The sequence below is a fragment of the Lygodium microphyllum genome, unplaced genomic scaffold (genome assembly GCF_053477565.2).
Source record: "Lygodium microphyllum isolate KBCC unplaced genomic scaffold, Lygodium_microphyllum_v1.1.10 scaffold_40, whole genome shotgun sequence".
Taxonomy (NCBI): domain Eukaryota; kingdom Viridiplantae; phylum Streptophyta; class Polypodiopsida; order Schizaeales; family Lygodiaceae; genus Lygodium; species Lygodium microphyllum.
This window is the reverse complement of record NW_028229523.1, coordinates 109194-124308: the sequence shown is the minus strand read 5'-3', so window position 1 is coordinate 124308 and position 15115 is coordinate 109194. Positions and strand designations below refer to the sequence as shown.

The following is a 15115-nucleotide window of genomic DNA, read 5'->3' as shown; positions in this document are numbered from 1 at the left end:
AGTGTGGTGTAACAATAGAGCTTGCTTTTTGCTTTAATCACGACATGAATTAATGTTAACTCAATTATCTTTTCGCAATATGGCAAAAAGCACGAGTACTTTTACCAAGAGAGAGTCATGCAATCCTTCTCTCCCTTTCCTATATAAACCACCTCTATGAGGTCACTTCTGCAATACTCCAAATTAACCTGCATAGCTTCTGTCATAGCTTGAGGAGGGAAGAAGTAGCCTACTCTACTCCATTGCCACCCTCATCTCATTGATTTTACTAATCTCCCCTCCTCCTCAAATCTTAATGGTGCCCTGTTCTACTTTGTTTTCTTCTTCAACTCACCCTTCTTATCGCTCTAAGTTAATTTTAAAAGCCATCTCACTTATCTTACACACCTTCTATTTCTTCTTTGTAAGCTTAATGATATGGCAGGTAGGCTTCTTCCTTTAAATGTAGCTAATAAAAGCATAAAGAAGAAAGAGAGACTTATAACTTCATCTTTTGCATATATTGATGAATATTCAGTGAAAAACCCAACCAACTAAAAATATTTACTCCATGGCCACACCTCAGCAAGATGAATAGAGAAATACCCTGTATGTACTTGTAGAGGAATGCCATTTGATGTTGCCACCTCCAAACCACACAGGAACACAAGATCCCCAAGATGTTTATCTGTGATACGAACTGATCCTCCACCAGCTGAAATTTTCAGAAACAATACATTAGAAGAAGCCAGCCAAGTTTCAAATTATTTTTACTACCTTATTGCCTTTTTTGAGCCGATCATTTGTTGCGTCATTAAGTAGTGACATAAAGGTAAGTGAAATTACCTCTCAATACTTTTTCAAGTCCCTCTTCTGCAGACTGTTTTGTGACCAATGGATTTATATCAAGACCCCCACGGTATGCAGCGATGCTCTTGAAAGCAACAACTTTCTTCGAAAGTGTAAGGTGATGTGGATTAAAGAGCACAACTATCTCTGAAAGCTATTGACTATGTTTTGGATTGCTTACATAATATTCTGCAAGTTTCATAACTTCACAAACCACAAGGATATTCATTCAGACCTGTCACAAATTTTTCCAGAAAGCTGTCCAGAGTCCAAACTAAATTGCCATGAAGACCCTGCAGTGCACAGCATGTAGGTTTAGAATTATGAAAAGCAACAACACACAATAACAATCTATCATGTCATAAGCTGATTCTTTACATACAAACACTGAATTATTCCCAATTCCCAAAATACAAGTGTTGCAACTAATTTCATTTGTGTAGGAAGCATCTAGTTCATAAATCTTATGATCCAAGTTACATGCTTTTCCTGATTTGAAGCAAGTGGATAGATAATTTACAAAAGAAAACCCATATATGCTTACATGAAGGCGTGCTCATAAATCCATTCAAGTAAACTGTTAGCCTCCTATCAAGTAGATGATATTCAACGGCCATAAGCTTCTTTTTCTGAAACCATATACCATGCACTCGGTCTTCTTGTAATAACTACTAGGGAGCTTTTCAAGCTAATGTCATTCTTCTGCTTGTGGGTACAAGGAACTAACTACAAAGTATTGTGAAGATTTGCTAGGGTTTGCACAAAGAAAACACAAAATGTACGAACACAGCTAGAAAACAATAACTCAAACAATAACGCAAAAACACAAACACAAACAGAGAAGAAAGAGAAATTGGAAGTGAATGAATCAATGATGTCAATGAATGAGAGAATGTACAAAATGCTCAAGGGCAGAGCTGTCCAACAGTCGGTGGCTCTTGTGGGAGCAGGTTGAGGGAGGTGTCGATGTGTCGTCCACCAAAGACAGATCACGAGCGCAATAACCATTAGTTAGAGCAGAGACTGATGAAAAAAAGTGCTGAAAACACAAAACCGGCCTGCTGTGATACACGCGAATCAGGCCGATGCTGGAAATGGAAGGGCAGCAGGTTAGAAACCAAAATGCAGCATTCTCTAGAGCTAGAACTAGCAAACACAACAATGCAATTTCCTGAAGATGATGGTAGCTGATCACCATCAACAGTGGGAGGGTGAGTAACAAACCACATAGTAGCAATCGCTAGGGGCTGGACAGCTAATGGAAGAGGGATGATAGCCAAAACCTACAAGACAAGGATGGATTGAATGAGTAACAAACCACATAGTAGCAATCGCTAGGGGCTGGACAGCTAATGGAAGAGGGATGATAGCCAAAACCTACAAGACAAGGATGGATTGAATGATGGACAGTGTGTCTATTTATAAATGCAAAAGAATCCTCCAAATTTAGGGTTTTGCTTATGGGACACAAAAACTCTCTGGGACCACGCATTGTTTAATGAAACTTTTGGTAATTTACATGTTTTGGGGTTGTTTTAAAGAGCTAATCAATTTGTAATGCATTTTTTGCTCAATGCCCCCTCGCAAGGCCCAAATTGGAACCAAGAAGAGATTGGAAGAAAAGCTCAAGCCCATTTTTACCCCAATACATCCCACCCCAAAGTAGCCACGACATCAGACAAAGGGTGTATGTCAGCTGCCTAGTAGCCTACTAAGACTACAGAGGCAATGGTTATCTTTGCAAGGTAGCCCAAGTGATCACCCCAAAGAGACCAAGGCATTGGACAAAGGGTGCTCGTCGATTGTCCACTACCCTACCAAGATCTAAAAAGGCAAATGGAACCACATAGAACTTTTTTTTTGGAGAAGATATGGTTTACAACCTATCAAGTAACTATGCCCCTGGAGGAAAAATGAAAAGGGATGGTTAGATCCACCACATCGCGCGCGCACACGTGTGTGTGTGTGTGTGTGTGTGTGTGTGTGTGTGTGTGTGTGTGTGTGTGTGTGTGTAACAAATAAGCTATCCCAACCATCCATGGATATCAGTGATGAAAAATAAGGGAGAAGAAGTATGTAGGTCTAGTAGTATGGTGGTGAAAGAACCACCAGTGGAAACAGCTCATGACCAGCTCAGGGGTGTGCTTTGCACAATGAGATGCATAGAGTAATGCTACGTGATGAGAATGTGCATGCCACAAGTGCCACTTGAACAATGTCCCTTGTGGGGAAATTGTTCACTTGCCCAAGCACCCCTTTACAAAGATTTTGATAATCATGCAATGCAAAGGAAAGGTAAAACAAGGAAAGGAGGCCAATATCGAGGACAAATACTAAAACCTATAGAATACCAAGAAAGAGTAGAAACCTCCTCTCAACCATGGATATCAATGTTGAAGAAGAGAAACTTGATGTCAGTCTTCGTATGGTGTTGAGAACCATGATGAATTAAATGATAAAGATAAAGATAGACATGACATCCCTTAACTGAAGCAACCAAAGAACAATCAACCATCTGAGGAGGTGAACCATGCCCATACTCAATCTTAAGAGAGCGCTCCAATGCTAATCAAGTGGTGTAAGCAAGCCCGAATCTCAACCTCGAGGGAGGGCTCCATGCTAGTCAAGAACCTCCTTAGAGTGACACTACCACAACCGGAAGGAGTTGAGGTTGATTAAGGATACGAGATTGGATCCAGCCTTAGTGTGGGTAGAAGATCCTTAGCTAGTGATGAGGTGATTTTGGGTGTGGATCTAAGACCCTTGGCCTTTGAGAAACAATTGTCATCTACATGGCTAGGTTTTTGAAAAATGTACAGATCCTATTCTTTTTGGGTAAAAGTGCCAAGAGGGTCTTTGTGAGGGTGTGAGTGTACCACTCCCTTTTTCCTTCAAAGAAGGAGATTGACCATTGGCATCAGAACATGATCCATGTTGAGGGTCAATCAAGAAAGGCGAGACTAGGTCTAAATGTGGAGGTGATTCCTTTCCACTCCCTATTTTTCTTCAAAGAAGTCAAAGAAGGAGATGACTCATCAGCACAAGATGGGAATTTGTGTATTTGAGCAACTAAGGAGGGTAATACAATGTGCAGGAGGGTAATTCCCCACACAATAGGACCTAAGAACAAAGAGTAATGCACTTGGGGATGTGTAAGGCATAATGTTAAAGAGTGGCGTTTCCTCTAACAATGTACCAGGGTACAAAGCGATATATCTTTGAGTGTCTAGTGATGGCCTAAAGCCTTGATGTGCATCAAAGACAATGTGCGCTAAGACTAGATAACCTATTGTAGGCCTAAAGTAACAGTCTAGATTGAAAGAAAAGGAATTTAAATGTGAAGAGAAGGTGGGAGGAAAAGGCAAGAAATGTGAAGGTGAATGGGAAGCACCAAGCTCATACTCAGATGAAATAAAGAATAAAGGATTACCATTTGGAACATTGGAACATCTCTCAACATAGAGTTTTCTTCAAAACCATACCAGTACTAATCTAGGTCTCGATCATGCCTTACAGTTGGTTCCTACATAACACAAGAAGTGGTATAGATAAAATCAAACTCACACAAAAATTGGATTACACGAACCTGTGATTGTGAAGAGTTTGAACTTTCGGTTGTGTCCCAAGTGGATATTATTTCCTTAACTGAGAGGTGATCAGTCTCATCACTAGCGGAGTCATTTGAGCCATCGTCCATCAAATACATGCCATTCTTATATCTTGCACAAAACCAAACTCTCTACAACAACCACAGGATACTCTTTCAAAGAGCATTGGCTCTAATACCATGTGAAAATATGCTAGGGTTTGCACAAATAAGACACAAAATGTACAAACACAGCTTAAGCACAATAACTCAAACAATAATGCAAAATGCAAAAACATAAACACAAACAAAGAAGAAAGAGAACTATAAAGTGAATGAATCAATGCTATGAATGAACAAGAGAATGTACAGAATCCAACAGCCAATGGCTCTTATGGGAGCAAGTTAAGGGAGGTATCAACAAGTGTGTCCACCAAAGACCTTGAGCACAGTAACTACCAATTGGAGCAGAGGCTCATGAAGAAAACTGCTGAAAACACAAAAACGACCTACTATAGATGCAAACGCAAATCAAGCCAATGCTAGAAATGGAAGGGCAGCACGCTCGAAACCAAAAGGCAACAGTCTTTGGGACTGGAACTAGCAAACGCAGCAATGTAACAGCCTGAAGATGATGGCAGATGATCACTAGCAGCAGTGGGAGGCTGGGTGACAGCAGTAGACCATGTAGATATATTCACTAGGGACTGGACAGCTAGTGGAAGAGACCTGATGGCCAAAACCTACAAGACAAGATGGATTAAATGGTGGGCAACCTACCTACGGCTATTTTGAGAGGATTTTCAGAATTCTACCCACATAAGCTTGTAGAGTAGGTCTATTCACTTCAACTTAAGTACTTGGACAACCATATTCAAAGTTCGGATGTGAAACTTACGAAGAAAACAAGTTGCAACCAAGCTCATGACAAGACTACTGTCCTCGGGGGTTTTAATCATATTCCATTGCTTACAAGGTTTCTTGCTTAAGATATCTACTTGCCTATTGTAAGTGGATGCTTTGGGCTATCAAAGGGTATTCCTTCGGGTGATTATGAGCAACAAAGGAGTGATCTTTTGCCTCTATACATACTCATATAACATGGTTGAAGTCATGTTTTGAAGCCTATACAAGAATTTGATTGGATTTTATGTATTCTATCACTTAGTTCTATGCCTGGATGATGCAAGCAACCTTATGCTACATGATTTCTTGGGTTGTTCATAATTTATGAAGCTTATGTGATTGCATAAAGCCTATGTACAACACAGTGTTGTCCTAAATCAAGGTTATCTCTAAGTTCTCATCTCAAAGTTTTTAGGCAATCGTCCCATCACAGGGTATTGCGATCATACAAGGAGTGCATATATTGGACTTGCTTTGTTGTGGATCGTATGAATCAAAGGGCTTTGTGGCAACTTCAATCAACGTTTCACTATTCTCAAATTGATTCAATTTTCTCTTTTCTTGGTAAGGCCTTGGACTTAATCCCCTTCGACATTTGGTAAACCCGATGTGAAGGCCATTGGAAGGATGCAAGATGGGTGATGCATCAAATTTGGGTCTGTCTGCAAGAGCAAGTGATGAAATGAAGCAATTGATTCAAACTTTTATATGTATTTACAGTCATAGCAGCAACTGCTGCAACAACAACAACGGATGTTGGCTTCTACAAAATTGGAATTTGTAGTGATCAAGGCTTTGCAAGTTATGGCAAATAAATTGAAACTGTTTAACGACTGTAGTGTTTTCAACTTACTTGCATCTATATGCAATGAAAATGGAATTTTATAGGATTGCACAGCTTGCATGGAGCCAATACTTTGTTTGACTCACCATGCATGAATTGAAAGCATGCATTATTGAATTTTATCTGAAGGATCCAAGTTGGGCTAAATTTCGAAAGGCTTTACGAGGAGTTTTACGTAAAGGATGCTAATCCGGTTACGCACAGATCATTCCAAGAGTGGATAACTAAGCCCAACAAAGGACTTAGAGCCACTAAGCTGCTACATGAATTTGAAAGCAAATATGATCAATTGGATGTAGCAAAGCAACAAGCTCTAGAGGCACAAAAGATTGAGATATTTTTACAAGCAGCGGACATAGTTGTCATGTACGAAAGGTACGATATAGTACGGTACAATAAAATATGGTACTAAATGGTACCTTATGATTTTATAAGGTATAGTACGATATTAGTACCCAAAAAAATTTTACATGATTTGTTTAAAACCATAAATCATTAAATAATAGAACACATGTTTAAAGGGTGTTGGGTGTAAAGTCCCTCCGTCTCCATGTATATAGTCACACAGGTGTGAACACACCCTTATTGTACCCTAACATATAAATACATTCTTTTATTCTTTGTGTACCATCGCGATCTGGTACACCTATCTCTGCATTCACTCTCTCTAACGCTCAGCTCTGCAGCTCACGCCTCACTCTCACACTCCATTGTGCACTCACTCCCCTTCAAACTGGTAGTAGAGCACAGAGTGCATGCTTCCCGAGATCAAAGGCAGCTCACAAACAGCTCAAGGCAGAATGTCAGTCGAGCACCACTCAGGGTGATTGGTAGCTGCTGAGTGTGTGACCGTCGGGCAACAGCTCACAAGCGATAACTTACGAGCGATAGTTTACGGGCAACAGCTCACGGGCAAGACCAAGCGGTAGGTCCAGCATGACCATCATGGACCAACGGGCAGCAGTAGACATGATGGCAGGGACGGCAATGGACTTCGTGTCTAGCACGACTGGACTTCGTGTCCAACGCGACGACCTAGTGATAGCAACCTGGCGCCAGAAGGCGCACGCAGCTGGACAAACACCCCAGCGGGCAGCAACCAGGTGCGGAACGGAGACCAACGGGCCACTGCCCGCATATGCAACAACAACCAGGCAGTCACATCAAACGGGCAAGTCAACAAACCCCCATCACTCCAAAAAAAAATTTAAGTCAAAATCTATTTTTTCTTCTTTGAATTTTCCCTTGGCTTGACGCGGGTTCGCACGCGTAAGCATAGTACGCAAATTTGTGTAGATTTAGGCCCAAAAAATTGGGGCTTTTCAGATTGAGTGTTGTTCATGCATAATTGAGGCATCTGCATCAGAAATTGCATACATTGTGCACGTTTAAATTGGGGATTTCGCCAAATCTAGTGAAATTTCGCAACCTTGGACCCAGAAAATTTGGGACTTTTGCTGTATTTGTGAAATTTCTATTCAGCTGAGTCAGATTGGCTGACATTCGTGCACACTTGGACCCAGAATTTTGGGGCTTTTGCAAAATTTTGTGAAATTTTACTAATTTTGCCCATTTTATGCTTTTGGAAACATGTATTAATGCAATCGAGGCAGATCGGTCAGTGAAATTTTGGGGCTTTTTGCTGAAATTTGTGGATTTTGGCAAAGTTGATGCGTGAAATACACTTTGGGAATATTACTAAAGCAATCTTGTTGCCATAAGCAGAGTGATTTGAGCATTTTTTATCTCCCACTTGTGCGATTTTGGAGAAATTGCAAAGATTTCGTGTATTAGAAGTTGATACGAGCACATATGTATGCAGTACACATGTTGGACAGCTCCCATTGAGTTGATGTATTGCTGATTATTCATGTTGCAACAGTCTTAGTGATCATTTGCAGATCTGGGATTGTTGCAAATGTATTTTTTGGTGATATTGCTGAAGTGGGAGTTACTTGGTAGTGATGTATGCATTTAATGTATGCTGAAATTGCAGTCATACTGCTGAAAGTCATTCGTTCTACTGCTATACATGTACTTGGACTGAATCTTGCTATTATTTGCTGAAAATTTGGGCTGAAAGAATATTCAGCCTATTTTTTGCTATCATAAATTGCAGCATTGAATTTTTGGTGTATTGCAGAAAAATGGCTACAAATGCTTCTAGCAGTAGTGACACTAAATCCCTCTTTGAAATCAAGAGGTTTGATGGCACTGCCTTTGACTTGTGGAAGGATAGGATGCAAGGTATTTTGTTTCTCAAGGACTGTGAAGATGCTCTCTTGGAGACTAAGCCTGCAGCTATGATAGATGTGGATTGGGCTAGACTTAACAAGAAGGTCATTGCATACATTAAGATGGCAATGTCTGATGATATACTTACAGACATTAAGCATCTTGATACAAGTTATACCATATGGAAAAAGCTTAAGGACACTTATGAAAATACAACTCCTGTGAATCAAGTGCATCTTATGCGTAAACTTGTGAACATAGAGTTGGATGAGTCTAAGCCAACATCTGAGCATTTAAGTGCTTCACAGGGATTTTGAGTCAATTGCAAAACTCTTGTTTGGCGGCTTTTGATAAAAAATTGAAAGCTATTTTCTTATTGATGACTTTGCCTGACAACTGGGAATCTTTGGTTGTGTCACTTAGCAACAACCCCGCTTTGACTTTTGATAGTGTTAGAGGTTCAATCCTCAATGAAGAAATCAGAAGAAATTCTAGTGGTGAAAGTAATAGCTCAGCTTATAATGTAAGAGGCAAGTCTAAAAAGAGAGGTAATGCAGCCAGTAAAGGCAAAAGCAAGGGCAAACAGCAGGCTGTCACATGCTATCAGTGTGAGCGTAAAGGGCATAAAAAGCCCGATTGCCGGTACTTCAAGAAAGAGCAAGAAAGAAAGAAACGGCAGGGTAAGAAAAAGAAAGATGATGACAGCTCTTCCTCAAAAGAAGTTGCAAAGGCTAATATTGCATCTAGTGTGGTCATTAAAGAGCTTCCCGACATTGAAGAGATACTTGGTGTAGCCTCATGTAATGATGCAAATATTATGGCAACAACAGGTGATATGCACATCACCAAAAAGGAGGTAATTGATGCCTTACTTTCAGCTCATGATGGGCTATCACAATCATGGATAGTGGACAGCGATGGCTCTTTTCATGTTACCCCCTCTTTCGAGCCATTTTCTAAATACACTGCTGCAGGTTGCCTAGGCAAGGTTTACTTGGGTATAACTATGCATGTGAGATAGAGGGTGTTGGCACCATTCATTTGGCCCTTGAAAATGGCCAAGAGCTGATTTTGCAGGATGTCAGATTTGTACCTCGCATAAAGAAAAGTCTACACTATCAATTGGGCAACTTAATGCTACAAGGTATTTTACTACCTTTGGTGGTGGATCTTGGAAGGTCCATAAGGGCTCTATGCTGATTGTTAAAGGCAACAAAAAGGGGACTTTATATTACTTGCATTGTAAAGTGTTACCTGGCAAGTTCTTGGCAATGGCTAAAGTCCATTCACAGATGGAGCTTTGGCACAAAAGACTTGGCCATATGAGCCAGAAAGGCCTTCAGGTTTTCTCCTCTATGGGGAGATTTAATGTACAAGGCTCTGGTCTCGAATTTTGTAATGATTGCTTATATGGAAAATAAGTGAAGTCTCCTTATTACTCCAATGTCGTTAAGAAGTCTAATGCTCTTGACTTGGTACACTCTGATGTATGCACTATGCCTGTTAATTCGTATGGGGGTGCACGGTACTTTGTTACTTTCATTGATGATTTCAGTAGAAAGTCATGGGTGTATGTACTTAAGAGCAAAAAGGAAGTGTTGGATGCTTTAAAAAGTTTCATGCTTTTGTTACCACATAGAAAGGGCTTAAGTTAAAAGCCATAAGAACAGAATGGGGGTGAGTATATCTCAAATGAATTTAACAAGTTTTGTGAGATGCATGGCATTAAGAGGAAGTTGACAGCCCCTTATAATCCCGCGTCAAATGGCATGGCTGAAAGATATAATCGCACACTTTGTGAGAGAGTCAGATGCATGCTGTCCACAGCTAATCTCCCAAAACAGTTTTGGGAAGAGGCTCTTAAAACAGCAGTTCAGAAGTGAGTGGGCAGACTGTTGAAAACCCGGCTATAAATAGCCAGAACCTGGGCGATCATAAATGGCAGGTCGGCTGCATTAAATGCAGCCGCCTAATGCAGCCGACTGTACTGGTACAGGTCGGTCTGCCACGTGGCAGTCCAACTGCACAGTCCGACTATACGGCCAGTCTCTGATCCGCTAACACCCCCTCTCAAAGCCTGGGCGGGGCAGAAGCCTGAGGGATCTGGAATGTCTCTGAAGTAGAGCCTGGGGAAGCGCCTTTGTAAACAAATCTGCAATATTGTCCTCCGTCTTCCAGTACTCCACAGTGATGGTCGCATCCAGAAGCTTCTCTCTGATGAACTGATACTGTATGTCTATGTGCTTCGTCCGGGCATGGAAAACAGGATTCCGTGCCAAGGCAATGCAACTCTCATTGTCGCATTGCAGCAAAGTAGGACGAGGCTGGGGGCAACCAAGCTCCTCCAACAATCTCCGAAGCCAAACAGCCTCACATGTGGTGGAAGACGCGGCCCGATACTCCACCTCAGTAGACGAAAGGGCTACCGTGGGCTGCTTCTTGCTACTCCATGAGATAACACCTGCACCCAAGGTAAAACAGTAACCTGTTGTAGACCGCCTGTGGTCCACATCACCAGCCCAATCCGAGTCGCTCCAACCTGCAAGTACAAGATCTGAACCACCTGTGCCTGCTGGATAGTGAATCCCTAAATCAGATGTCCCCCTCAAATACCGAAGTATCCTCTGGGCAGCCTGCCAATGCACCGTCTGAGGTTCACTCATAAACCCCGCCAAGAGCCCAACAGCAAAACAAAGATCAACACGAGTGTTGAGGAGCCAAATCAATGATCCAATCAACTGACGATAGCGGGAAGCATCCGCCATGGGAGAAGCTGAATGTGAAGTGGCCTTCCAATTCGGATCCATAGGAGTAGAAATGATCCGACAATCCTCCATCGCAAAAGAAACCAAGAGCTCCTATACATATCTCTGCTGAGAGATGAAAATCCCCCTCTGAGACTGATAAATCTCATGGCCCAAGAAGAAATGCAGTAGACCCAAATCCGTCATCTCGAACGTTCGATGTAAAGCTGCCTTCATCTCTTTGACCTTCTGTGCATGATCACTTGTGACAATCAAATCATCAACATACAACACAAAAAGCACACAACTAGCCGCGGAAGTGTGTATATAAAGCTGCGGATCGGCCTTGGAACGCCGATATCCCAACTGTGACTGAAGGAACGAATCAATCTTCTCATTCCATGCACGCATAGCCTGCTTGAGGCCATACAAGGCCTTCCTCAACCTGTAGACTTTCCCATCTGAAGATCCAAAGCCAGGAGGCTGCTCTACATAGATCTCCTCCTTCAAATCACCATTGAGGAAGGCTGACTTCACATCCAACTGGTAGACAGGCCATCTCCTATGGCCAGCCAAGGCAAGAACAGCTCGAATAGTCGCCATACGAGTAGTGGGGGCAAAGGTGTCATGACAATCAATCCCTGGGCGCTGTGCAAAACCTTTAGCAACAAGGCGAGCCTTGTGCTTGTCCAAAGAATCATCGCTAAGGTACTTGGTCTTGTAGACCCACTTGATGCCAATCACCTTCTTATTCGGGGGGCGAGGCACGAGATACCAAGTGCCATTCCTCTCAATAGCCTCCAACTCGGCTTCCATAGCTTTCTTCCATGGTGCGGACTGTAAAGCCTCCTTCACGGAGGTGGGCTCTCAATCCTGCATAACACGGGTCATCAAACAATAGTTAGAGCAAACAAGCTCCGTAGAATGTGCTTGGTGCCTCCGTGACCGCCGCAGACCATCCTGCGGTCCCCACTCCTCAAGGACCCCCTCGATCCCTGAATCACGGAGTGTGTCACGGGCCCAACGAGGAGGAGGCCCGACCTCTCCTCGTCTCTCTCCATCAGCGGAAGACTCTAGGATATCCACCGGTGGTAACTCCTCGGGGGTGACCGGTGGAATAGTAGGCTCTGTATCAGAAACAGAATCGGAATCAAAAGGCGCGGGCTCCAAACGAATTGCCGCGGGAGCCCAACTCTCCCCTGGATCTCCAAGAACGGGATGCTCCTCACCCGCTGCTATGGCCAGAACCTCCACGAACCACACATCTCGACTGGTGTACACATCCCGCCTCACGGGATCATACAAACGATAGCCTTGGGACTGAGAGCTGTAGCCAACAAACACCTGTCTTTGGGAAGCTGCTTCAAATTTATCACGATGAGCCTTGGGAATGTGAACATAGGCATCACACCCAAAAACCCTAAAATAAGAAACATGGGGCTTAGTCCCAAAGTAAGCCTCAAAAGGTGTCATCCCATCAACGGCCAAAGTGGGGGATCGGTTAAGGATGTGGACTACAGTAGCCACAGCCTCGGCCCACTGAAACTGAGGTGTCTGTCGGTGCTCCATCATGGTGCGCGCCATCTCGATCACACTTCGGTTCTTCTGTTCAAAAATGCCATTTTTTTTAGGAGTGTTGGTATTAGCAAACTCCTGGTGAATACCTTTATCTGCACAAAAACGAGAAAACTCATTAGAGACAAATTCACCACCCTTGTCGGATCGCAAGGTCTTCAATCTCCGGCCCGATCGGTTCTCCTCAAAGAGAAGCCAATCCTTGAAGTGGGAGAATGCCTCCGACTTCAACGCCAAGAAATAGGCCCATGTCATCCTGATGTAGTCATCTACGATCAACATGAAGTACGAGCTTCCTCTCAAGGACTCATTCCTCATAGGGCCACAAAGATCCGTCGATACAAGCTCCATCGGTGAAGTAGACCGCCGCGAAGCTTTGTTGGGAATCGCACCCCGATGTTGTTTCCCACGAATGCAAGAGACGCATGGCTGCTGGCTCACCACTATGTCCGGCAACCCTCGAACAAGCTATCCACGTGATGCCCTCCGAAGATAATCATAGTTGAGGTGACCAAACCGAACATGCCATAGCTCTGACTGTGTCTGAGAGGCAAGAAAAAGAGTAGAGAGCACAGTAGAAGACTTCAATTTGTAGATACCGTTCTCCTCATATCCTGATGAGAGAACCTTCCTTGACCCACGATCAAGGACTCGCACCGAATCACTGTCAAACTCCACCAAAAGTCCAAGGGAACAAATCTTATGAACTGACAGTAGATGATACCCTAAGCCTGGCACATGCAAGACCTCTGAGGTATGGATACCACCACATCCATCTGGAATAAGCTACATCTCACCCCGTCCTGCAATAGACACCTGTCACGCGACGACCTTAACAGGCGGCTATGAAGAAGACGATGAAGACCAGAAGAAAGCAGTTCCCTGAAAAAAAGAGCACGAGAGATCCGTTTCACCTCCCAGCCTTGCCTAGTTCATTGCTGGCCACCCTCATTGTGATCCAATTGCCAGCCGTCAAACCTTGGTGAGTCCTACTATTCTTGGACTCTCTTTGGTTCTAGGCTCCCCTAAACCCCGTTCGGGCGCCAAGACCCCAGACGGTCATCCTCGTGCATGTTTCCCTTAATTTACCTTATAATGTAACATTTCCTTTCCCTTAAGAATCGGTTTCGTCCTCAAAAACGATACTTGGAAGGTCTAACTGTAAATTGGGAAACCTTTTCTTTAAAGTACTTACTCGCTCCCATGTTGAGCTTTCTACTAAACAATCTTTCCACTTAACAAAACATTCTTGATAAATAGTATTCCTTGTTCGTCTATTACGAACATTTAATATTCTTTCTGGTTCATGTGGATTAGATTGGTCATTTAATAGCTCCTCAATGTTATCATTTAAGATTAGATTATCCAAATCACCCAGCTTCTTCCTTAATTTACTTACATGAAAAACTGGATGTATTTTACTACCAGCAGGTAGTTGGAGCTTGTAAGCCAGTTCTCCCACCTTTTTAAGTATTATGAAAGGACCACAATACCTCGGTGAAAGTTTTGGACATTGTCCCTTTTTTATAGTTTTAGTTTGTTCAGGCACTTCAAGATAGACCAATTCTCCTTCTTTAAAGGAGATGTCTCTTCGGTGAGGATCTGCATATGCTCTAGCTCGATTTTGAGCTTTTTTAATATTTTCTTGAGCAAATTTTAACATATTATTCATGTCCTCCAAAAAATCCTTAGCTGCCTGAACCTTTTCGCATAAGGAGCTCTGGGCTGAAACCCATACATTAACATAAATGGACTATATCCAGTGGAAGAGTGCATGGCACTATTATATGTAAACTCTGCTATCGGTAGATACTCTTCCCAATTAGTTTGCCTTTTACTTACATATGCCCTAAGCATATCTTCAAGGATTTGGTTAACCCTTTCAGTTTGCCCATCAATTTGCGGGTGATCCGCCGTACCTATGCTAAGTTTAGTATCCAATTTCCTAAATACCGCACGCCAAAATTGACTATCAAATTTTCTATCCCGATCAGAAACTATATTTGCCGGAAGGCCATACAATCGGTATATGTTCTCTACGAACAATCTAGCCAATTCTGGTGTTTTAACATCAGTTGAAGTTGGAATGAACCTAGCCATTTTGGTTAACCTATCCACAATCACCCACACAGAGTCGTGCCCCCTCTGTGTTCTGGGTAAAGCAACAATAAAGTCCATGGAGATACTCTCCCATTTTCCCGAAGGAATCTCTAGTGGATGGAGAAGTCCTCCCATTTTCAATCTTTCAGCTTTATTAACCTGGCATTTATTACATTTGACCACATAGTCAAGGACGTCCTTATTCATTCCAGGCCAATAGAACTGCCTTTTAATAAGACTATAAGTCTTATTAACTCCTGGATGTCCCGCGCTAGGGGTATCATGACACTCAAAGAG

The 15115-nt window shown here is 42.6% G+C and overlaps 1 protein-coding gene across 3 annotated transcripts in view; it reads right to left on the bottom strand.

The window, feature by feature from the left end:
• Positions 1–15115, bottom strand: part of LOC148009094 (protein fluG-like) — a 120532-nt gene that overhangs the window by 57135 nt on the left and 48282 nt on the right. For all 3 annotated transcript variants that reach the window (XR_015689871.1, XM_087673818.1, XM_087673819.1), the window contains exons 3-5: positions 1054–1121; positions 826–941; positions 586–694 (exon numbers count right to left, since the gene is read on the bottom strand). Coding sequence is in view for 2 of the 3 variants with exons in the window: in XM_087673818.1 (XP_087529944.1) it covers positions 586–694; positions 826–941; positions 1054–1121 (293 nt within the window). In the remaining variant the exon portion in view is untranslated. The remainder of the gene's footprint in view (positions 1–585; positions 695–825; positions 942–1053; positions 1122–15115) is intronic.